Raw genomic sequence first — 26636 nt, 5'->3', positions numbered from 1 at the left:
CCCAGGTAGCACTCTGTGCTGACAATGTGGACCTGCTTGGGATTTTCTTTCTCCCTCTCTCTGCCCCTTCCCTGCTGGCGCGCGCGCTCTCTCTCTCTCTCTCTCTCTCTCTGTCTCTCTCTCTTTCTCTCTCTCTTTTAGAATAAATGAATAAGTAAACTTAAAAATCAATGATTCATCACTTATATATAACAGCCAGTGTTCATCACAAGTGCCCTTCTTAATACACATCATCCATTTAGCCCATCCCCCAACCACTTCCCCTGCCTCGACACTCAGTTTGTTCTCTGTTGTTAAGAGTCTCTTATGCTTTGCTCCCTTTTCTTTTCTCCCTCCTTCCCCTATGTTTGTCTGTTTTGTTTCTTAAATTCCACTTATGAGTGAAATCATAGGATGTTTGTCTTTCTCTACTGACTTATGTTGCTTAGCATAATATACTCTATCTACATTATTGCAAATGGCAAGATGTGATTCTTTTTGATAGCTGAGTAATACTCCAGTGTCTATATTTACCACATCTTTTTTATCCAGTCATCAGACAACGGACATTTGGGCTCATTCCATAATTTGGCTGTTGTTGTTAATGCTGCTATATGTGCATGTGCCCGTTTAAATCTGTATTTTTGTATCCTTTGAGTAAAGACCTAGTAGCTTGATTGCTGGGTCATGCAGTAGTTCTATTTTTAACTTTCTGAAGAATCTCCATACTCTTTTCCATAGTGGCTACAGCAGTTTGCATTCCTACCAACCAACACTGTTAGAGGGTTCCCTTTCTCCATATCTTCACTAGCATCTGTTGTTTCCTGTGTTGTTAATTTTAGCCATTCTGACAGGTGTGAGGTGGTATCTCATTGCAGTTTTGATTTGTATTTCCCTGATGAGTGATATTGAGCATCTTTTCATGTGTCTGTTGGCCATCTGGTTGTCTTCTGTAGAAAAATGTCTATTCATGTCTTTACATTTCTTCACTGGTTTGTTTGTTTTTTGGGTGTTGAGCTTGATAAATTCTTTACAGATTTTATACACTAATCCTTTATCAGATATTTCATTTGCAAATATATTCTCCCATTCCATAGGCTGCCTTTTTGTTTTGTTGATTGTTTCCTTCATTGTGTAGGAACTTTCTATCTTGGTGAAATCTCAATAATTTATTTTTGCTTTTGTTTCCCTTCCCTCTGGAGATGTGTCTAGTAAGAAGTTGCTCCACCCAAGGTCAAAGATGTTGCTGCTCGTATTCTCCTCTAGAATTTTGATGGTTTCCTGTCTCACGCTTAGGTTTTTCATCCCTTTTTAAATGACTTTTGTGTATAGTGTAAGAAAATGGTCCAGTTTTATTTTTCTGCATTTTGCTGTCCAGTTTTCCCAACACCATTTGTTGAAGAGACTTTTTTCCCACTGGATATTCTTCCTGCTTTAATGAAGATTATTTGACTATATAGTTGTATATCCATTTCTGGGTTTTTTTTTATTCTATTGCATTGATCTCTGTGTCTGTTTTTGTGCCAGTACCATACTGTCTTGATGACTACAGCTTTGTATTATAGCTTTAAGTGTGGAATTGTGATGCCCCCAGCTTTCCTTTTCTTTTTCAAGATTGCTTTGACTGAATAGAGTCTTTTGTGGTTCTATACAAATTTTAGGATTGTTTATTCTAGCTCTGAGAAGAATGCTGGTGGTATTTTGATAAGGACTGCATTAAATGCATAGATTGCTTTGAATATTATAGATATTTTAACAATATTTTTTCTTGTAATCCATGAGCACGGAATGTGTTTCCATTTCTTTGTGTCATCTTTAGTTTCTTTCATAAGTGTTCTATCGTTTTCAGAGTACAGATCTTTTACCTTGGTTACATTTATTCCTAGGTGTCTTATGGTTTTTGGTGTTTTTGTAAATGAGATTAATTCCTTGGTTTCTCTTTCTGCTGATTTGTTATTGGTATATAGAAATGCAACAGGTTTCCGTACATTGATTTTATATCATGTGACTCTGCTGAATTTGTGTAATAGTTTTAGCAGTTTTTTGGTGGAGTCTTTTCTTTCCAGGTTTTCTACATAGAGTATCATGTTATCTGGGAATAGTGAAAGTTTAACTTCTCCCTTGCTGGTTTGGATGCCTTTTATTTCTGTTTGTTGTCTGATTGCTGAGGCTAGGAATTTTATTTTATTTATTTTTTTTTTCAACGTTTTTTATTTATTTTTGGGACAGAGAGAGACAGAGCATGAACGGGGGAGGGGCAGAGAGAGAGGGAGACACAGAATCGGAAACAGGCTCCAGGCTCCGAGCCATCAGCCCAGAGCCTGACGCGGGGCTCGAACTCACAGACCGCGAGATCGTGACCTGGCTGAAGTCGGACGCTTAACCGACTGCGCCACCCAGGCGCCCCGAGGCTAGGAATTTTAGTACTATGTTAAATAACATTGATGAGAGTGGACATGCCTATCTTGTTCTTCCCCATAGAAGGAAAACCTGTCTGTTTTTCCCCATTGAGGATGGTACTAGCTGTTGGTCTTTCGTATATGGCCTTTTTGATGTTTAGATGTTCCCTGTATCCCTACTTTGTTGAGGTTTTTATCAAGAATGGATGGTTGGTGCTAGATGGGTGATGGTTATTAAGGAGAGCACTTATTATGAGCACTGGGTATTGTGTGTAAGTGATGAATCATTGAATTCTGTGTCTGAAACCAATATTGCACTGTGTATGTTAACTAACTAGAATTTAAATAATATTTGAAAAAAAAAATAGAAGAATGGATGCTGTATTTTGTCAGATGCTTTTTCTGCTGCATCTAATGAGAGGGTCATATGGTTCTTATCCTTTCTTTTATTAATGTGGTATATCTTGTTGGTTTTCAATTATTGAACCACCCCTACAGCCCAGGACAAATCCCACATGATCACAGTGAATAATTTTTTTAATGTATTTTGGATTCAATTTGTGTAGTATCTTGTTGGGAATTTTTGCATTGTTGTTCAAGGATATTGGCCTATAATTCTCCTTTTTAGTGGGATCTTTGGTTTGAGAATCAAGGTAATGCTGGTGTCATAGAATGAGTTCAGAAGTTTTCCTTCTATTTCTACTTTTTGGAACAGTTTAAGAGGAATAGACAAACTCTTCTTTAAATGATTGGTAGAATTCCCCTGGGAAGACATATGGTCCTGGGCTTTTGTTTGTTGAGAGATTTTTGATTGCTGATACAATTTGATTGCTGGTTATGGGTCTGTTCAAATTTTCTATTTCTTCCTGGTTCAGTTTTGGTAGTTTGTATGCTTCTAAGAAATTATCTCTTTGTTCCAGATTGCCCAATTTGTTGGCACATAAATTTTCATAATATTCTCTTATAATTATTTTATTTCTGTGGTGTTGGTTGTGATCTCTCATCTTTCATTCATGATTTTATTTATTTATACTCTTTCTCCTTTTTTTTTTGAAAAGTCTGACTGCCCGTTTATCAATTTTACTTATTCTAGCGAAGAATCAGCTCTTAGTTTTGTTATATATGTTTTCTTTTTAGAGTCTATGTCATTTATTTCTGCTCCAATCTTTATTATTTTCTTTCTTCAGCTGGCTGTAGGCTTCATTTGTTCTTTTTCTAGCTCCTTCAGGCTTAAGATTAGGTTGTGTATTTGAGACTTTGCTTGCTTCTTGAGGTAAGCCTGCATTGCTATATAATTCCACCTTGTGACCACCTTTGTTCCATCCCAAAGATTCTGAACTGTTGCATTTCATTTTCATCTGCATCCACTTAAAAAAAGTTTTGGTTTTTTTAAAATTTCCTGGTTAACCCATTCATTATTTTGTAGGGTGTTCTTTAACTTCCATGTATTTGTGGTCTTCCCAAATTTTTTCTTGTGGTTGACTTCAAGTTTCATAGCATTGTGGTCAGAAAATATCCATGGTATGATCTCTGTCTTCTTGTACTTGTCACCTGATTTGTGATCCAGCATGTGATCTATTCTGGTGAATGTTCCATGTGCACTCAAAAAGAATGTGTATTCTGCTTTAGGATCCAGTGCTTTGAATATCTCTCTGAAGTCCATCTGGTCAAGTGTGTCATTCAGAACCATTGTTTTCTTGTTGATTTTCTGCATAGATGATCGGTCCCTTGTTGTAAGTGGTGTGTTAAAATCCCCTACTATTATGTTATTGTATTGGTATCAATGAGTTTCTTTATCTTTGTCATTCATTTATATATATATGTATGTGTGTGTGTATATATATATATATATATATATATATATATATATATATATATTTGGGGGCATACATATTTACAGTTGTTAGATCTTCTTGTTGAATAGACCTCTTTATGATGCCCTTCTTCTTCTCTTGAGTCTTTGTTTTAAAGTCTAATTTCTCTAATATAAGTATGGCTACTCCAGCATTCTTTTGATGCCCATTAGTATGATAGATGTTTCTCCACCCCCTCACTTTCAGTCTGCATCTGTCTAAAATGAGTCTCTTTTAGCTAACATATAGATGAGTATTTTTTTCATCCATTCTGATATCCTGTGTATTCTGATTAGAGCATTTAGTCCATTTACATTCAGAGTGATTATTGATAGATATGAATTTAGTGTCATTGTATTACCTGTAAAGTCATTTTTTCCTGGAGATTTTCTCTGTTAATTTCTAGTCTTTGTTGCTTTTGGTCTTTCTTACTCAAAGAGTCTCCTTTAATATTTCTTGCAAGGCTGGTTTAGTGGTCACAAACTTCTTTAGGTTTTATTTGGGCAACTCTTTATCTCTACTTCTGTTCTGAATTACAGCCTTGCTGGATAAAGTATTCTTGGCTGCATATTTTTCCCATTCAGCCTGTTGAATATATCATGCTTCTCCCTTCTGGCCTGCCAGGTTTCTGTGGAGAGATCTGTTGCTAATCTGTTTTGTCTTCCCTTGTAGGTTAGTGATTTCTCTTGGTGCTTTCAGGAGTCTTTCCTTATGTTTGTAGTTTGCAAATTTTACTATGATATTTCTTAGTGTTGGCAGGCTCTTTTTGATTTTGATGGAACTTCTCTGTGCTTTCTGGATTTGGATGTCTGTTTTTTTACCCAGATTAGATACATTTTCAGCTATAATTTGCTAAAACAAACCTTCTGCTCCCTTTCCCTCTCTTCTTCTTCTGGGACTCCTATGATACAAATGTTATTATACTTTATGGAGTTGCTGAGTTCCCTCAGTCTACATTTGTGATTTAACATTTTTCTTTCCTTCTTTTCAGCATCCTTATTTTGCATAATTTTATCTTCTATATCACTTATTCCTTCCTTTGATTCTTCTATCCTTGTGCTTATTACATGCTTTCTGTTTTACATCTCATTTATAACATTTTTATTTCAGCCTGACTAGGTCTTTTATCTCTGTAGTAAGGGTCTCTCTGGTTCTTTCTTTGTTTTTCTCAAGCTCAGCTAGTATCCTTATAATTATTGTTTTAAATTCTGGTTCAAACATATTACTTATATCTGTTTTGATCAGCTTCCTGGCTGTGACCTCTTCTTGTTATTTCTTTTGGGATGAATTCCTCCGTCTTTGCATTTTGTCTATGACTTTGTCTTTTGTGTGTTAGGAAAGCATGTGCCTTGTCTTATTTCCACTAGAGCTGAAGCTCTGCAGCACTTTGGTCAGGAGACCTTGAACATGTGGGGTTTTTGTGCTGGTCTTCTGGGGAAGAGGTCCACTATTGTTCTGGCTCTCAATCACACTTGCCCTAGTAAAAAAGACACCTGCAGTACACAAGGGGGGGGGTGGGGGTGGGGCTTAGTGTCATCAGCTCAAACCTCCACTTACTGAAATCTGGCTATGATGATACCTGGGATAAAAACAACATCAGCCTGCTCTCTTCTGTGGAGGGGGAGGTTGTACCTTCCACTGTTCAGGAAGCCGTCAGAGAAGAGCAATCTCCTCTCTTGCATCCCAGGCTTTTGTCAGATGCTTGCCTTCAATGTGTCTCTGTCTGAGTCATTTGACTGCCTGGTAGTGCAGAGCTCCTGTGTTTTACCTGAGGCACATGTGTGGGTTTCAAAACTCCAAATTTTAGGAATGTGGCATGGCTTGGACCCATGCTCATCCTCTGTTGGGAGGGTTTCACCATGCTGTAGCTGGTGCTATTTTGTTCTAGAAGGGCAGTTGCACCAACGTGCAGGGGCTTGGGAGTCTGCTGAGGCGCAGCAAAAAGCTGGATTCCAGGTTAGCTGCCCTCAGTCTGTGTCTCAGCTCATTTGCTAATGAATGCAGCCACACAATGGTGCCCCACCAACTCTTTTGTCCCCTGAGAGACAGTACCATCAAATGCACTCCAAGAAGGGGAACTGTCTTTACCAGTATGACCCAGGGGAGTCTCAGAACACACTGCTCACCCTTAGACTTCTGCCCTCCTTCTCCATAGGAGCACCACTACACTCACCAGGCTTGACTGGAGTGATGGTGTGGACTTCTAAAACTTTAGGCTTTGAGTTCCATTGCTTGTAAAAGCTTAAAATAATCAGCCCCTCTCATTTCCCCAGTCAGTGATTTCGGGAAAGTGTTTTTCTTGGGGAATCATCTGCATGCTTCTCTCCCTCCCTCCCTCTCTCCATGATCAGAGCTCTCTCCCCTCTGTAGCACCCATGATTCTTTTCTCCCCCATCACATCTCCTCACTTCCTGCCTTCCACGATATGGCTTCTTTTCTCCTTCTAATTGTGCTGTTGATTCTATTCTCATATCGTTTCCCTCCGTTTTCAGAATGACTTGATAATTATCTTGCTGTGTTTGAGGGATGAGGCAAACATAAGATCCTCCTCCTACTCCACTATTTTAACTCCCCTTTTAGTTCATTTCTTGTAAATTATGAAAGTTTGTTCTAAGATAGTTCTCTACCCCATTCTGTTCACACAGATTATATCTCTATGAATCATAACAATACAGTATTATATTTATTGCTTTATATAATTGATTGCCTTTTAAAGAACATAAGAGACATGGGAAATAATACATTTGTACTTTTGCATATTAAACCATGTTGAGAGATTGGAGGGAAGATGGCGGCGTAGGAGGACGCTGGGCTCACCGCGCGTCCTGCTGATCACTTAGATTCCACCTACACCTGCCTAAATAACCCAGAAAACAGCCAGAGGATTAGCAGAACGGAGTCGCCAGACCCAAGCGCAGACGAGAGGCCCACGGAAGAGGGTAGGAAGGGCGGCTAGGCGGTGCGCGCTCCACGGACTGGCGGGAGGGAGCCGGGGCGGAGGGGCGGCTCGCCGGCCAAGCAGAGTCCCCGAGTCTGGCTTGCAAAAGCGGAGGGGCCTGACAGACTGTGTTCCGACAGCAAGCGTGACTTAGCGTCTGGGAGGTCATAAGTTAACAGCTCTGCTCAGAAAGCAGGAAGGCTGGAGGACAAAGGGAGGGAGAGCTGCTGAGCCCCTGGACGACAGAGCTCAGTTTGGTGGGGAACAAAGGCGCTCGCCAGCGCCATCTCCCCTGCACATCCCCCAGCCAAAATCCCAAAGGGAACCAGTTCCTGCCAGGGAAATTGCTCGCTCAGCGCGAACACCCAACTCTGTGCTTCTGCGGAGCCAAACCTCCGGCAGCGGAACTGACTCCCTCCCGCTGCCACAGGGCCCCTCCTGAAGTGGATCACCTAAGGAGAAGCGAGCTAAGCCTGCCCCCCTCCCGCCGTGCACCTTGCCTACGCACCCCAGCTAATACGCCAGATCCCCAGCATCACAAGCCTGGCAGTGTGCAAGTAGCCCAGACGGGCCACACCACCCCACAGTGAATCCCGCCCCTAGGAGAGGGGAAGAGAAGGCACACACCAGTCTGACTGTGGCCCCAGCGGTGGGCTGGGGGCAGACATCAGGTCGGACTGCGGCCCTGCCCACCAACTCCAGTTATACACCACAGCACAGGGGAAGTGCCCTGCAAGCCCTCACCACACCAGGGACTATCCAAAATGACCAAGTGGAAGAATTCCCCTCAGAAGAATCTCCAGGAAATAACAACAGCTAATGAGCTGATCAAAAAGGATTTAAATAATATAACAGAATGTGAATTTAGAATAATAGTCATAAAATTAATCGCTGGGCTTGAAAACAGTATACAGGACAGCAGAGAATCTCTTGCTACAGAGATCAAGGGACTAAGGAACAGTCACGAGGAGCTGAAAAACGCTTTAAATGAAATGCAAAACAAAATGGAAACCACCACGGCTCGGATGGAAGAGGCAGAGGAGAGAATAGGTGAACTAGAAGATAAAGTTATGGAAAAAGAGGAAGCTGAGAAAAAGAGAGATAAAAAAATCCAGGAGTATGAGGGGAAAATTAGAGAACTAAGTGATACACTAAAAAGAAATAATATACGCATAATTGGTATCCCAGAGGAGGAAGAGAGAGGGAAAGGTGCTGAAGGGGTACTTGAAGAAATCATAGCTGAGAACTTCCCTGAACTGGGGAAGGAAAAAGGCATTGAAATCCAAGAGGCACAGAGAACTCCCTTCAGACGTAACTTGAATCGATCTTCTGCACGACATATCATAGTGAAACTGGCAAAATACAAGGATAAAGAGAAAATTCTGAAAGCAGCAAGGGGTAAACGTGCCCTCACATATAAAGGGAGACCTATAAGACTCGTGACTGATCTCTCTTTTGAAACTTGGCAGGCCAGAAAGAATTGGCACGAGATTTTCAGGGTGCTAGACAGCAAAAATATGCAGCCGAGAATCCTTTATCCAGCAAGTCTGTCATTTAGAATAGAAGGAGAGATAAAGGTCTTCCCAAACAAACAAAAACTGAAGGAATTTGTCACCACTAAACCAGCCCTACAAGAGATCCTAAGGGGGACCCTGTGAGACAAAGTACCAGAGACATCACTACAAGCATAAAACATACAGACATCACAATGACTCTAAACCCGTATCTTTCTATAACAACACTGAATGTAAATGGATTAAATGCGCCAACCAAAAGACATAGGGTATCAGAATGGATAAAAAAACAAGACCCATCTATTTGCTGTCTACAAGAGACTCATTTTAGACCTGAGGACACCTTTAGATTGAGAGTGAGGGGATGGAGAACTATTTATCATGCTACTGGAAGCCAAAAGAAAGCTGGAGTAGCCATACTTATATCAGACAAACTAGACTTTAAATTAAAGGCTGTAACAAGAGATGAAGAAGGACATTATATAATAGTTACAGGGTCTATCCATCAGGAAGAGCTAACAATTATAAATGTCTATGCGCCGAATACCGGAGCCCCCAAGTATATAAAACAATTACTCATAAACAGAAGCAACCTTATTGATAAGAATGTGGTAATTGCTGGGGACTTTAACACCCCACTTACAGAAATGGATAGATCATCTAGACACACGGTCAATAAAGAAACAAGGGCCCTGAATGAGACATTGGATCAGATGGACTTGACAGATATATTTAGAACTCTGCATCCCAAAGCAACAGAATATACTTTCTTCTCGAGTGCACATGGAACATTCTCCAAGATCATATACTGGGTCACAAAACAGCCCTTCATAAGTTTACAAGAATTGAAATTATACCATGCATACTTTCAGACCACAATGCTATGAAGCTTGAAATCAACCACAGGAAAAAGTCTGGAAAACCTCCAAAAGCTTGGAGGTTAAAGAACACCCTACTAACGAATGAGTGGATCAACCAGGCAATTAGAGAAGAAATTAAAAAATATATGGAAACAAACGAAAATGAAAATACAACAATCCAAACGCTTTGGGACGCAGCGAAGGCAGTCCTGAGAGGAAAATACATTGCAATCCAGGCCTATCTCAAGAAACAAGAAAAATCCCAAATACAAAATCTAACAGCACACCTAAAGGAAATAGAAGCAGAACAGCAAAGGCAGCCTAAACCCAGCAGAAGAAGAGAAATAATAAAGATCAGAGCAGAAATAAACAATGTAGAATCTAAAAAAACTGTAGAGCAGATCAACGAAACCAAGAGTTGGTTTTTTAAATTTTTTTTTTTCTTCAACGTTTATTTATTTTTAGGACAGAGAGAGACAGAGCATGAACGGGGGAGGGGCAGAGAGAGAGGGAGACACAGAATCGGAAACAGGCTCCAGGCTCCGAGCCATCAGCCCAGAGCCCGATGCGGGGCTCGAACTCACGGACCGTGAGATCGTGACCTGGCTGAAGTTGGACGCTTAACCGACTGCGCCACCCAGGCGCCCCAAGAGTTGGTTTTTTGAAAAAATAAACAAAATTGACAAACCTCTAGCCAGGCTTCTCAAAAAGAAAAGGGAGATGACCCAAATAGATAAAATCATGAATGAAAATGGAATTATTACAACCAATCCCTCAGAAATACAAACAATTATCAGGGAATACTATGAAAAATTATATGCCAACAAATTGGACAACCTGGAAGAAATGGACAAATTCCTGAACACCCACACTCTTCCAAAACTCAGTCAGGAGGAAAGAGAAAGCTTGAACAGACCCATAACCAGCAAAGAAATTGAATCGGTTATCAAAAATCTCCCAACAAATAAGAGTCCAGGACCAGATGGCTTCCCAGGGGAGTTCTACCAGACGTTTAAAGCAGAGATAATACCTATCCTTCTCAAGCTATTCCAAGAAATAGAAAGGGAAGGAAAACTTCCAGACTCATTCTATGAAGCCAGTATTACTTTGATTCCTAAACCAGACAGAGACCCAGTAAAAAAAGAGAACTACAGGCCAATATCCCTGATGAATATGGATGCAAAAATTCTCAATAAGATACTAGCAAATCGAATTCAACAGCATATAAAAAGAATTATTCACCATGATCAAGTGGGATTCATTCCTGGGATGCAGGGCTGGTTCAACATTCGCAAATCAATCAACGTGATACATCACATTAACAAAAAAAAAGAGAAGAACCATATGATCCTGTCAATCGATGCAGAAAAGGCCTTTGACAAAATCCAGCACCCTTTCTTAATAAAAACCCTCGAGAAAGTCGGGATAGAAGGAACATACTTAAAGATCATAAAAGCCATTTATGAAAAGCCCACAGCTAACATCATCCTCAACGGGGAAAAACTGAGAGCTTTTTCCCTGAGATCAGGAACACGACAGGGATGCCCACTCTCACCGCTGTTGTTTAACATAGTGCTGGAAGTTCTAGCATCAGCAATCAGACAACAAAAGGAAATCAAAGGCATCCAAATTGGCAAAGATGAAGTCAAGCTTTCGCTTTTTGCAGATGACATGATATTATACATGGAAAATCCGATAGACTCCACCAAAAGTCTGCTAGAACTGATACATGAATTCAGCAAAGTTGCAGGATACAAAATCAATGTCCAGAAATCAGTTGCATTCTTATACACTAACAATGAAGCAACAGAAAGACAAATAAAGAAAATGATCCCATTCACAATTGCACCAAGAAGCATAAAATACCTAGGAATAAATCTAACCAAAGATGTAAAGGATCTGTATGCTGAAAACTATAGAAAGCTTATGAAGGTAATTGAAGAAGATTTAAAGAAATGGAAAGACATTCCCTGCTCATGGATTGGAAAAATAAATATTGTCAAAATGTCAATACTACCCAAAGCTATCTACACATTCAATGCAATCCCAATCAAAATTGCACCAGCATTCTTCTCGAAATTAGAACAAGCAATCCTAAAATTCATATGGAACCACAAAAGGCCCCGAATAGCCAAAGGAATTTTGAACAAGAAGACCAAAGCAGGAGGCATCACAATCCCAGACTTTAGCCTCTACTACAAAGCTGTCATCATCAAGACAGCATGGTATTGGCACAAAAACAGACACACAGACCAATGGAATAGAATAGAAACCTCAGAACTAGACCCACAAACGTATGGCCAACTCATCTTTGACAAAGCAGGAAAGAACATCCAATGGAAAAAAGACAGCCTCTTTAACAAATGGTGCTGGGAGAACTGGACAGCAACATGCAGAAGGTTGAAACTAGACCACTTTCTCACACCATTTACAAAAATAAACTCAAAATGGATAAAGGACCTAAATGTGAGACAGGAAACCATCAGAACCTTAGAGGAGAAAGCAGGAAAAGACCTCTCTGACCTCAGCCGTAGCAATCTCTTACTCGACACATCCCCAAAGGCAAGGGAATTAAAAGCAAAAGTGAATTACTGGGACCTTATGAAGATAAAAAGCTTCTGCACAGCAAAGGAAACAACCAACAAAACTAAAAGGCAACCAACGGAATGGGAAAAGATATTTGCAAATGACATATCGGACAAAGGGCTAGTATCTAAAATCTAAAGAGCTCACCAAACTCCACACCCGAAAAACAAATAACCCAGTGAAGAAATGGGCAGAAAACATGAATAGACACTTCTCTAAAGAAGACATCCAGATGGCCAACAGGCACATGAAAAGATGTTCAGTGTTGCTCCTTATCAGGGAAATACAAATCAAAACCACACTCAGGTATCACCTCACGCCAGTCAGAGTGGCCAAAATGAACAAATCAGGAGACTATAGATGCTGGCGAGGATGTGGAGACACGGGAACCCTCTTGCATTGTTGGTGGGAATGCAAATTGGTGCAGCCGCTCTGGAAAGCAGTGTGGAGGTTCCTCAGAAAAAAATAGACCTACCCTATGACCCAGCAATAGCACTGCTAGGAATTTACCCAAGGGATACAGGAGTACTGATGCATAGGGGCACTTGTACCCCAATGTTCATAGCAGCACTCTCAACAATAGCCAAATTATGGAAAGAGCCTAAATGTCCATCAACTGATGAATGGATAAAGAAATTGTGGTTTATATACACAATGGAATACTACGTGGCAATGAGAAAAAATGAAATATGGCCTTTTGTAGCAAAGTGGATGGAACTGGAGAGTGTAATGCTAAGTGAAATAAGCCATACAGAGAAAGACAGATACCATATGGTTTCACTCTTATGTGGATCCTGAGAAACTCAACAGGACCCCATGGGGGAGGGGAAGGAAAAAAAAAAAAAAGACGTTAGAGTGGGAGAGAGCCAAAGCATAAGAGACTGTTAAAAACTGAGAACAAACTGAGGGTTGATAGGGGGTGGGAGGGAGGGGAGGGTGGGTGATGGGTATTGAGGAGGGCACCTTTTGGGATGAGCACTGGGTGTTGTATGGAAACCAATTTGTCAATAAATTTCATATACATAAAAAAAAAACATGTTGATCATATCCATTTCTCTTCATTTTTTCCTGTGGGTTTGAATTAACACCTGATGGACTTTATTATTTCTCATGAGGCACTTTGCTAGCAATGAGTTCTCTCAGCTCTTTGTTCATCTGGGATTATTTTTTTTTCATCTTAATATTTGGAACATAATTTTTTCTGACTATAGAGTTCTTGCTTTACAGGGTATTTTCTTTCCTATACTGGAATGTGATTTTTCACTCCCTTCTTTTTTCTTAGTTTTTTTTTTTAATTTCAGTTAGTTTCATATGTAGAATTTAGTAAGTCAGCCCTTCTATACAAACACCTGGTGATCATTGTAAGTGTACTCGTTAAATCCCATCACCTATTTCATCCATCCCCCATACCCCCATCCCATCTCCCCTCTGGTAACCATCCATTTGTTTGCTATAGTTAAGAGTTATTTTCTTAGTTTTCCTCTTTCTCTTTTTTCCCCTGTAATAATTTGTTTTGTTTCTTTAATTCCACATATTAGTTAAATCATATGGTGTTTGTCTTTCTTTTACTGACTTATTTCACGTAGCATAATATTCTCTACCTCCATCCATGTCATTGTAAATGGTGAGAGTTTATTCATTTTTATGACTAATATTCCATTGTGTGTATGTATGTATGTATGTATGTATATGTGTACTTGTGTATATATGGATACATGTGTGTGTATATATATACACACACACATACACACTGGAATATTACTACAATATACATAATTATGTGTGTGTGTCTATATATAGAGAAAGAGACACACTCACATACATACATACATACATACATACAACTTTCTTTTTATCCATTCATCTATTAATGGACATTTTTGCTGTTTTCATGATTTCGCTGTTATTGATCATACTGCCTTCTGAACTCCCATTATTTTACATAAAAATCAGCTTTTAAACATATCGAGTTTCCACTATATGCGAATTAGGTTTTTTTTTCCTGATTTCAAGAATTTCTCTTGTTTTTTAATTTTCACCAATTTGCTTATAATAAATCTAGGTGTTAGTGTGTTAGTATTTATCGTCTTTGGACTTGAATTGGTTGGATATATGTATTAATGCTGTTTATCAATTTGAGGATTTTCCAGGCATTGTTTCCTCAAATATTTTTCTCTTCTTTTTCTTGCCTTCTGGGTCTTATGTCACTTTTATATTAGTATGCTTGATGTTGTTCTTTAGGTCTCTGTGGCTCTGTTAATTCTTCAATATTTTTTCTTTTTTTTTCAGGTTGGCTAATTTCTGTTGATAGGCTCATTTTATTTTTCCTTAGACCACCATGAATCTACTATTGTGGCCTACATTTTTCATTTCTTTCCTTTTCTTTTAATGTTTATTTTTGAGGGGGGCTGGGGAGGGGCAGAGAGAGAGAGAGAGAGAGAGGGAGAAACAGAATCCAAAGCAGGCTCCAGGCTCTGAGCTCTTTAGGGCTCAGTGCTGAGATGAAATTCCCAAACCACAAGGTTATGACCTGAGCTAAAGTCAGATGCTTAACTGACTGAACCCCCCACGCATCCCCTTTCTCTTCCCTTTTTAATTAAAGCATAATTAACGACATTTTACTAGTTTGAGTTGTGCAATATAATGAGTCAACAATTCTATACATTACTGCTCCTCAGGATAAGTCTGTGATAATCTCATTTATTTCACCTCCCTCACCCTCTTTCTCTCTGGCAACGACTAGTTTGTTCTCTGTATTTTTTTTTTTTTAATTTTTTTTTTCAACATTTTTTTTTTATTTATTTTTGGGACAGAGAGAGACAGAGCATGAACGGGGGAGGGGCAGAGAGAGAGGGAGACACAGAATCGGAAACAGGCTCCAGGCTCTGAGCCATCAGCCCAGAGCCCGACGCGGGGCTCGAACTCCCGGACCGCGAGATCGTGACCTGGCTGAAGTCGGACGCTCAACCGACTGCGCCACCCAGGCGCCCCGTGTTCTCTGTATTTAAGAATGTGTTTTTGTATCTGTCTCCTTTATCTTTGTTTCTTCATTTTGCTTCTTAAATAAAAGTGAAATCATATGACACTTTGCCTACTCTGTGTGACTTATTTCACTTATCATTATATCCTCTAGGTCCACCCATCTTGTCTCAAATGCATGATCTCTTTTTTTTTTTAATTTTTTTAATGTTTATTTATTTTTGAGACAGAGAGAGACAGAGCATGAATGGGGGAGGGGCAGAGAGAGAGGGAGACACAGAATCAGAAGCAGGCTCCAGGCTCTGAGCCATCAGCCCAGAGCCTGACGCGGGGCTTGAACTCATGAACCGTGAGATCGTGACCTGAGCTGAAGTTGGACGCTCAACCGACTGAGCCACCCAGGCGCCCCTGATCTCTTTTTTTATGGCTGTGTAATATTCCATTGTGTATGTATACTCACACACAGAACATTTTCCTTATCCATTTGTTGTCTGTTGATGGACACTCAAGTTGCTTCTATGTCTTGACTGTTCTAAGTAATGCTGCAATAAATATAAGCTTGCATATTTCTTTTTGAGTTAGTATTTTCTTTTTTTTTTAATTTTTTTTTTCAACGTTTATTTATTTTTGGGACAGAGAGAGACAGAGCATGAACGGGGGAGGGACAGAGAGAGAGGGAGACACAGAATCGGAAGCAGGCTCCAGGCCCTGAGCCATCATCCCAGAGCCCGACGCGGGGCTCGAACTCCCGGACCGCGAGATCGTGACCTGGCTGAAGTCGGACGCTTAACCGACTGTGCCACCCAGGCGCCCCATGAGTTAGTATTTTCATTTTCTCTGGGTAAATACCCAGGAGTGAATTTATTGTATCATATGGTATTTCAATTTTTAATTTTTTGAGTAACCTTCATAGTCTTTTCCACAGTGGCTGCACCAATTTGCATTCCCACCAACAGTGCATAAGGGTTCTTTTTTTTGCTGCATTGTGGTTTTGATTTTCAGTTCCCTTATGATGAGTGATGTTGAGCATCTTTTCATGTGTCTGTTGGTCATCTGTATGTCTTTGGAGAAATGTCTGTTCATGTCTTTTGCCCATTTCTAATTGGATTATTCATTTTGTGTATGAGTGTTGTAGAATTTCTTATTTATTTTGGATGGTAACCTTTTATCAGATATAGCATTTGCAAATATCTTCTTCCTTTTCATAGGTTGCCTTTTAGTTTTGTTGATTATTCCCTTTGCTGTGCAGGTTTTTATTTTTATACTTTTTTAATTAAAAAAAAAAGTAAGCTTTTTATTTTGATGTAGTCTCAGTAGTTTATTTTTGTTTTTATTTCTCTTGTCTCAGGAAATGTTTCTTGAAAAAGTTCCTACCACCAGTGTTAGAGAAATTACTGCATGTGCTCTCTTCTAGGATTTTTATGGTTTCTGGTTTTACATTTAGGTCTTTAATCCATTTTGAGTTTATTTTTGTGTTTGATTTTGGAAAGTAGTCCACTTTAAGGGTACCTGAGGGGCTCAGTCGATTAAGCATCTGACTTGTGATATTGGCTCAGGCTATGATCTCATGGTTGGTGTAAATGAGTCCTGCACCTGGCTTGGTGTGGAGAGCATGGATTCTGCTTGGGATTCTCTTTCTCCATCTCTCTCTGCCCTTCCCCTGCTTGTGCTTGTGCGCTCTCTCTCTTACTCTCTCTCTCTCCCTCTTTCTCTCTCCCTCTCTCCCCCTCTCAAAATAAACATTAAAAAAAAAGAATGTAGTCCAGTTACATTCTTTTACATGTTGCTGTACAGTTTTCCCAGCACCATATTTTAAAAATTCTGTCTTTTCCCCATTATATATTTTTGCCTGCTTTGAATTGATTGATTGACCATATGTTTATTTCTTGGCTATCTATTCTGTTCCATTTATCTATGTAGATTTTTTTTTGTGCCAGTACCATATTGTTTTGATATATAGCTTTGTAGCATATCTTGAAATCTGGTATTGTGATACCTGCAACGTTGTTCTTTCTCAGGATGGTTTTGGCTATTTGGAGTTTTCTGTAATTGTATACGAATGTTAATCATTCTTCTTTCTAGTTTTGTGAAAAATGCCATGTGTATTTTGATAGGGATCGCATTGAATCTGTAGATGGCTTTGGGTGCCATGGACATTTTAACAGTATTTTTCCAATCCATCCAGTATCTTTTTCTGTGTTTGCTTTGTCTTCAGTTTTTTCATCAGTGTTTTATAGTTTTCAGAGTACAGGTTTTGTACCTCTTTGGTTGTTTTTTCCTAGATATTTTATTCGTTTTGGTAAAGTTTTATAAATGGATTTTTTTTTTAAGTATCTCTTTCTTCGTCCTTAGTGTATAGAAATGCTACCCATTTCTAGGCATTACTTTTGTATTGTGCCACTTTACTGAATCAGTTTATTCCTTGTAGTAGTTTTTTGGTGGAGTCTTTAGGATTTTCTGTGTATAGTATCATTTCATCTGAATACAGTGACAGTTTAAATTCTTTTCTGCTACAGTTGCGTGTTATTTCTTTTTCTTATCTGATTGTTCTAGCTCACATTTCCAGTACTATGTTGAGTATAAGTGGTGAGAATGGACATCCTTATTTTGTTCCTAACCTTCTAGGGGAAGCTCTCAATTTTTTGCCATTTACTGTGATAGCTGGGGGGTTTTCATATGACCTTTATAATGTTGAAGTCTGCCCTCTAACCCCAATTGGTTAGGTGTTGTATCATGAATGGATATTGAATCTTGTCACATGCTTTTTCTACATCTGTTGAAATGAACGTAGGGTTTCTATCCTATTTTTTGTTGATGTGATACATGGTGATGGTTGATTTGCAAATATTGATCCATCTTTTCATCCTGGAATAAGTCACACCTGATCTTAGTGGATTATGTTTTTAATATATTGTTGTACGCAGTTTGCTATTATTTGTTGAAGATTTTTGCATCTGTGTTTTTCAGGGATATTGGCCTGTAGCTTGCTTGCTTGCTTTCCTTCTTTATTTTTTCTTTTTCTTTTTTCTTTCTTTTCTTTTTCTTTTCCTTTTTTTCTTTTTTTTTTTTTTTTTTTTTTTTTTTTTTTTTTTTTTTTTTTTTTTGGTGTCTGTCTGGGTTTGCTATCAGCGTAATATTGACCTCATAGAATGTATTTAGAAACTTTCATTTGTCGGGGCACCTGGGTGGCGCAGTCGGTTGAGCGTCCGACTTCAGCCAGGTCACGATCTCGCGGTCCGTGAGTTCGAGCCCCGCGTCGGGCTCTGGGCTGATGGCTCAGAGCCTGGAGCCTGTTTCCGATTCTGTGTCTCCCTCTCTCTCTGCTCCTCCCCCGTTCATGCTCTGTCTCTCTCTGTCCCAAAAATAAATAAACGTTGAAAAAAAAAATTTAAAAAGAAACTTTCATTTGTCTTGTATTCTTTGGAATGGTTTGTGGAGAATAGGTATTAACTTTTCTTTAAGTGTCTAGTGGAATTCACCTGTGAGGCCGTTTCATCCTAGACTTTTGGTATTTGGTAGTTTTTTGATTGGCAGTGCACTTGTGTTACTTGTAAATGGTCTGTTCGGATTTTCTATTTCTTCATGGTTCAGTTTTGGAAGACTGTTATGTTTCTAGCAATTTATCCATATCTATATCTTTTAGGTTGTCCAGTTTGTTGGCATGTAACTTTTAATATTATATGCCATGTAGTTTGATACAATCTTTTGTCTTTCTTTTGTGTCAGTTGTTACTTCTCTCATTTCTGGTTTTATTTATTTGAGTCCTTTCTCTTTTTCTTGATGAGTCTGGCTAAGGGTTTGTCAGTTTTGTTTATCTTTTCAAGAACTAGCCCTAGGTTTCATTGATTTTTTTTTTTTTTTTTTTTTTTTTTGGAGGGGGTCTCTTTGTCATTTGTTTCTGCTTGGATCTTAATTGCTTCCTTACTTCTAGTCCCTTTGGGTTTTGTTTTTTCTTCTTTTTCTAGTTCCTTTAGGTCTAAGGTTAGATTGTTTATTTAAGCTTTTTCTTGGTTCTTGAGGAATGCTTGTGTTGTTGTATTATTACCTCTTAGAATTGCTTTCACTGTATACCAAAGATTTGGGACCTTTGTGTTTTCATTTTCACTTATCTCCATGTATTTTTTTATTTCTTATTTGATTGCTTCGTTGACCAATTGGTTGTTTAGTATCATGTTGTTTCATCTCCATTTGTTTGTGTTTTTTACACTTTTTTTATGTGATTTATTTTTTGTTTCATACAGTTCTCAGAAAAGATACATGGTATAATTTCAGTCTTGTTTTGAAAGCATTTATAAAAGTATTTTTATTTGCTAATCATGATGTTTACATGTAGTAGCAAAACACAAGCTATATATACAAAAGGCTTTCATGAAATGCATTTAGAAATGTGCATCTCCTTTTTCGTAAGGATACAGTTCGGGACAACACCTTCCTACACTTGCGCTTTGCATGAATGCCTTCCTCTCTCTGAGGAGGTGGCTGTTTTCAGTTACTGAAAAGCTGTGCATCTGTCTCCTGCTTCCCAGTCTCATTTCATTCTTTTTAAATTTATTGATGCTTGTTTTATGGCCTATAATGTGATTTTTTGGAGAGTGTTTCATGTTCAGTTGCAAAGAATGCAATATTCTGTTGGTTTTGGATGGGGCGTTCTGTATATTTCTGTTATATCCATCTGGTCCATTGTGTCATTCAAAGCCATTGTTTCCTTAGTGATTTTCTATCTGGGTTATCTATACATTGGTATAAGTGGAGTGTCCTCTACTATTATTACCATAAATTTCTCTCTTTATGTCTGTTAATATTTGCTTAATATATTTAGGTGTCCCATTGTTGCTTGAGTACCTACAATTGTTATATGTTTTTTTTTTTTTTTTGGATTGATATATTTGTCATTATGCAATGCCCTTGTCTTGTTACAGTTTTTGTTTTAAAGTCTGTTTTGTTTGACACAAGTATTGCTACCTCGACTTTTTTTCTTCCATTTACATAGTGGATGTTTTTCCATCCCTTCACTTTCATTCTATATGTGTCTTAGGTCCGAGGTGAATCTTTTGTTGGCAGCATGTAGATGAGTATTGATTTTTATTCATTCCGTTGCAGTATGTCTTTTGCTTGGAGCATTTAGACTATTTACATTTAAAGTAATTATTGATAAGTATGAACTTACTTACTGCCATTTAAAAATTTTGTTTTCGGTGGTTTTTGTAGTTCTTTGTTCCTTTCTTCTTCCTCTCCTTTGTGAATGATGCATATCTGTTGTGTTATGTTTGTCTTTCTTTCTCTTTATTTTCTTTGTGTATGATAGGTTTTGGGTTTCTTGTTACCATGAGGTTCTTATATAACATCCTAAGTAAATCGTCTATGTTAATATGATTGTCATTTAAGTTCAAACATGGAAAATTATGTCAAGATTATCATTCATATTTGAAGAAGAGAGTTTCCAAGACAAACAAAAGATACAGGAGTTTATCACCACGAAACCAGCCTTACAAGAAACTTTAAATGGACTTCTTTAACTGGAAAAGTAATGGCCATAATTAGAGAAAATTATGAATAAAAAGATGTAAATATTACAACATATATATAAAATGTGGAGAAGGGAGTAAAAAGAGAATGTGTGTTTTTCTTTCAGAATGTGTTTGAATATCTTATGTGTTTTAAATAGTGCTGAAATAAGCATAGGTATTCATATATCTTTTCGAATTAGCGCTTTTGTTTCCTTGGGTAAATAACCAACAGTGGAATTCCTGGATCATATGTTAACTCATTTTAATTTTTTGAGGAATTTCCATACTGTTCTTTATAGTGGCTACACCAGTTTGCATTCCCAACAACGGTGCACAAGTGTTCCCTTTTCTCCACATCTTCACCAGTACTTGTTATTTCCTGCTGTTTGGATATTAGCCATTCTTACTGGTGTGAGATGGTATCTCTTTGTGGTTCTGATTTGCATTTTCCTGTAATTAGTGATATTGAGTATTTTTTCACATACGTATGATGATTTGTATGTCTTTTAGAATAATATCTGTCCAGGTCCTCTGCCCATTTTTTAATTGTCAATTATTTGTTTTTTTTGTGTTGAGTTATATAAGTTCCAAATGTAGAATTCTTGGCTGCAGAGCAAATAAATCTATGGGTTACTCTTTTTCATTTTACCTGTTTTATAGACATTTTGGCTGCTCTCTGCCAGGAAAATTTGTTATATTCATTATTTAAATAAATATCACTTAGGATTAAAGAACCCTTTGTATTAACTGTCTTAAATCAGTCAAGTGCTAAGTGGTTTGGGAAAACAATGGCAGCAGATTTGGCTCATTTATGTATGTAGAATAAAGTGTATCTGCCTCCAAAATGTTAACCTCACATTAGATAATAAAATATTTCTGTCATTATCAATTCATATTTGAAATAAAAACCTGCTTGAGTCATGCTGAATTGTGGGACATAAGGGAAACAAATTAGAAGACATTTTTGTTTGCTTATAAAGACATTTAGTGACTAAGATTAAAAAAAGAAAAATGAGAGTATCTCCAGTATTGACCTACTTTTATGTGCCATATTAATGTTTGTAAAGTGATTCACCTTGATCCTAAGTATGTACAGTTTTTCCTGTAGTCTAGTAGAGCATCTTTAGAAAGGGAAAGACCTTTCAGATTATTGATCATTACCCACCAAGATTCAAGATCAGAAAGTAAATTTGTAATTCACGTGATGAGGGTCTGATAATTAGTCACTGTTTACTGACCCCAACGTTGATAATAGGAATTTTTGAGTGTGTGTGTAATATATATGTAATTTTCCATGTTACCTAAACCTGTTTTTTATCTTCTGTTTCTAATATGTGTGAAATCATCATGCGATACAATGTAAGGAAATCCACACTGATAATTTTTAAAATTTCTCTCAGTTGTAACTTAATATTGTCTAATGAAGTCCAGTGCCCCTTCCCCATTGTTGACACATGTAGCACACAGTCTTACCGAATTTTCTTTATGTATTTACTTTTCCCCATAGCCCAGTTATATTATGTTCTTTCAGATTATTTAATATGAGTCACATCATTGTGTATTTGTCATTTTCTTGAAAATTATTTTATTGATATCTTTTTCTCTGTCTAAAACAGTGTTTTTACAAATTCACACAGAAATGGCATTACCAGTTTTTTTTTTGTTTTTAGTTTTCTTGCTACTTTTAGATACTTTGAAAACTTGTGAATCCTTCCATCAATAGTTTATCTAAAATAAAACATGTTACAGCATTAGAACTTTACAATTCAAGTAAAATACTAGTCTTGAAGGTCTCAGAATCATGAATGATTCTGGAATGTCATTTGTGGATGTCTGAGCATATTTTAGGGATACCTAGAACATTATATTCCCAGTGTTATAAATGATAAGGTGTTTTTATTTTGTGTGCATGTGCGTGTAAAAGGAATATTTTTGCAGCTAACGATTTGTTGTTTTGATAATTTTTTCAGAATGATTAATTGTAGGAATTTTTGTCATTACATGTTAAGATCTCATCTTCTAGGTACAGTGTGCTTTTTAAAAAGACAATCTGCATACTAAATAAATGGGCATAAACTATTGTTTTAAAGGTTCTGTTTAAGACTTAGAATATGATATACCAAATTTCAATTATTGGTCTCATTCCAAAGAAGAAGCAGAGACACATAAGAGATAGTACTAATGTCATTTGGGATTTTCATTCTTAATTTAACGAATTTAAATGTGGTGCTCTTCATCCAACATAACTACCATTTAACATTTCTTGGGTAACATAAAATTTGAGAAACTATATATAGCTCACTACCAGTTTTAAAATATGTGACCTGAAATCATTCCAGAATATTTTAAGACAAATTTGGCAAAGCATTTATTTTGTAAATAGCATAGCACTTTGTGTAGGTTTTAAAATAATTTTAGAATTAGTTACAGATGATTTAAAGTTTGTCATTCTTTCTTGGGGGCAAATATTTTAAGTCTTAAGACAGGCACAGTACCACAGTGCTGACCACACATTATTATGCAGTTTTCATTGTTTCCAGTCAAGTTATTGTGGCCTCCTGTGTAGCTAGATTTATTCTATTATCCAAGGCTCAATTTCAAAGATTCTAGTTTTAATCTTATGAGCTATATTTGGTCAAGGTATTTTGAGTGTTCAAACTTGTAAGAATCCGAATCTACTTAATATCACCATTTATAGTTTAAATGCTTATTTATATTACATATAAATAAATATCTTATATATATGGAATTTAAATATAAATGATTCAGGTAGTAATTAAGCATTGGAAAATAACCTGTATCTAAAAATATAGTGTGACCCTGGCTCTGTGTGGGCATATCCAGCACAACGGAGAAAAAACAAGAAGGAAATAAAACTACGTTAATAGTTATTTGGAGCAGCAGGGTTTTGACTAGTTTCAATTTTTCTTTTTTATTTATTTTCTAATTTATCTTTATTGAGGCATTAGTATGTTTCATTTTGACTGGTTTTAACTTTCCTTCTTTATATTTTCTAGTTTATAACTGATTTTGATTTTTCTTCTTTATTCTATTTCCTAATTTATCTTCAGTGGAGTACTAGTAACTCTCTAATTAGAAATTAAGTATTTTCAATTTATTAAAACTAATTTGGCTACTTAAAAAGATGTCTACAATATCTACACATACAAGTGCTAGTAGAACTGCAAAGTCAACACTATGTCATAGTAATCTAATTTGCATCACTTGACATCTAAAGAATAAGTGTTAATAAATATTCCAATACTAAGTATATGGTTAAAAATCATTTCACAAAATGCTTTATAGCTGCATTAAAAAATGGCTTTATCTCATAATTTATATCAATCTTTGGTACATTAATAAAAAGTATAAAAGAAGAAAAGGAATTTTGCTTTTACTCCTGAAATTTATGAGTGCTTATTTTTTCTCAAGTATATTTTATTTAAAAATAACATACATAAGAATGAAGATATCAAAATGCATCCTGGGTCTTACCCCCAGATATTCTGATTAAGTAAGTCCAAATTAAAAATCAGCAATCTGTGGCTTATATAAGGACGCACCTGATTCTGGTACAGGTAGTCCAAGAGACCATAACAGATTATTTTTTTCCTCTCTTATTCCTCAGCTAGATCTGTGGTCACCTTCACTCCATGCAAAAATCATTGTATTTTCCCAATAGAACACATTTTCTGTGGTCTCCAAGGTAAAATGAATACATCCCCAGCAGTTGCACAATGCAATCCACTAGGATGAAAGAAGAGGAAGTCAGAACTTCTATTTATATCTGTATCTCATTTCCTTAAGTTCTATTTCTACATGTTTTACAATATATATAATACTGATATAGTAGTGTGTTGCTATTTCTGCGTGTTGTATAATGTATATAATTATTGTTACAGTAGTGTTATAATAAATGCAAATGTTAACATTTATCAAAGGTTACTTTTAAATAGCAGTTAAATTATTTACCACATTTGTCTCTGGGATAGTATATTTGCTTTTTTGATGCTATAGTAAATGTTTCACATTTCAAAAATAGACAATAGACCCTTTACTATCAAGCGGCAACTATATTTTATATGTGTGCTTCTCTTCTGCCTTTTGTTCTTATTATCAGGTAATGCTTTTCCTTGGACTATCAGCTTGCATCATTTCAGCATGTATACCCTTTTTGGAAAACAAGTGACACTTTGCCTAGTGGAACCTATGGGTTGTACCTCTACTCTAGCTGTTACATCTCAAAAACTACTTGCTACAGGACCTGATACAAGGCATTCATTTGTTGTCTGTCTCCATGTTGACCTAGAGTCACTTCAGATAAAATGCTCAAATCCTCAGGTTAGTATATTTGATTTATGAAAGGAAATTTAAAATAATGTGATTTAAGAACAATTGTTATCAATTTTGTGAAGGGTTTCTCTTCTGTTTTGTGTCCTAAGTTATTTTTAACAGAGTCATCAAGATCAGAATGGTTAGATTAAGTATTGCTTTGAAGCTCTCTCAAGTTTTGTAATTTAAACTCTTCTGAAAATGTAATGGTGGCAGCATAAATGCATCTTTTGGCTGAAAGAATGAAATCAGTTGCAGATGTGAAGTGTTTAAAGCTGAAGAACTACTTTATTATCAGACTGGAAGAGACTGTTAAAGTGATCAAATATAATTTTCAGCCAGATTCTCACCCAGGACTTCTTTTGCTCAACATGTAATATTTTTTAAAAAGCATTGTTTAGTACTTAAGAAATATATTTTGCTAATCCTGTAACATTTTAGTTGCTGTAGGCCAAACATAGTGAAATCTGTCGTGTTACAATTTCATATAAATTCCAATTCCTGAAGTATACAAATTACTAATTGCATACAGATAATTTGTTTCTTTCACCTCAAGCAGACTGTGATATACTTTCTACATAGATTATCAGTGTTGAATACTATTTGAAATTATATTTTGAAATAACTCTTTTTAGATAGGTGTGTATTCTGACAGGTCAATGTTGATCTAAGTTTCTCTCAGCGTTAGTGATTACAAACCACTAATTAAGCCAATTTTAGAGTGTGTTTTTTAGAGCGGGTCCAAATATTATTTCATATTTTATAGAGCCCCCTTACTGATACCATCCTCCTTCCTTCTCCTCTTCTCCCTGCCTGGTTAGTGGAAGATGAATTAAGGGACCTAATGGTTGCCAGATTTCTAAATATCATGTGAAGTGGCACAATGTAAATTCTGACTAGACTGTGAAAGTTTTTCAACATATATTACAATCTCCTAAAATAAGTACTAAAAATAAAATGTAAAACTACCAAGAGACAGCGCCCAAAGCCAATAGACATATTAAAGTGAAATACCAAAAAAAAAAAAAAAAAAAATTCAAATAATCTAAACAAGTCAAGAAGTGGTAACACGAGTTTAAAAACAGGGTAGAAACAGAAAACAGTAAAATGGTAGGGTTAAGATATTCTTACCAGTGATTATATTAAATGTTAATGATGTTAACTAGGAGTATTGTAGACCATGAGCTAGCAAACTAAAGCCTGCAGGCCAAAAACCCATTTTTTACATTTTGTCTGAGGTTGCTGTTCTGCAGAAGTAAGTAGGAGCACCAGAAAACAGCATGGCTCCGAATATTTACTATCTGATCCTTTAACAAAAAAATGCTTACTGTCCCTTTAATGTTTACTCCTATTAAAAGGCAAAGATTGACAGAGTGGGGAAAACAGCAAGATTCCATTATATATTGCTTAAAACCAAAGCACTTGAAATATAAAAAAATGATACAATATAAATAAATGCATAGGAAAAATATACCATACAAACAGCAGAGGATGGCTGGATTTGCTTATTTTAATATCAAATAAACATAACGAAAAAGGGTATTACCAGAGATAAATAAGGATATGAAACTAAAATGGACAGAATTAAAGGGAAAAAATGGATGATTCTATTCAGTACTCTAGTAGGAACTTTTTTGCAACCTCCCTCAGCAATTATAAAACAACTAGATGAAAAATAATAATATGGAG

The 26636-nt window shown here is 36.9% G+C and overlaps 1 protein-coding gene across 2 annotated transcripts in view; it reads left to right on the top strand.

Moving 5' to 3' along the window:
- The window catches only part of VPS13B (vacuolar protein sorting 13 homolog B), an 820834-nt gene that overhangs the window by 432684 nt on the left and 361514 nt on the right, over nt 1-26636 (top strand). For both annotated transcript variants that reach the window (XM_030304021.2, XM_032591891.1), the window contains one exon: nt 24736-24956. In XM_030304021.2, the coding sequence (XP_030159881.1) occupies nt 24736-24956 (221 nt within the window). The remainder of the gene's footprint in view (nt 1-24735; nt 24957-26636) is intronic.

Source organism: Lynx canadensis, chromosome F2 (assembly GCF_007474595.2).
Source record: "Lynx canadensis isolate LIC74 chromosome F2, mLynCan4.pri.v2, whole genome shotgun sequence".
Classification (NCBI taxonomy): domain Eukaryota; kingdom Metazoa; phylum Chordata; class Mammalia; order Carnivora; family Felidae; genus Lynx; species Lynx canadensis.
The sequence above is the reverse complement of the archived record's forward strand: the minus strand, read 5'-3'. Positions and strand labels throughout refer to the sequence as shown.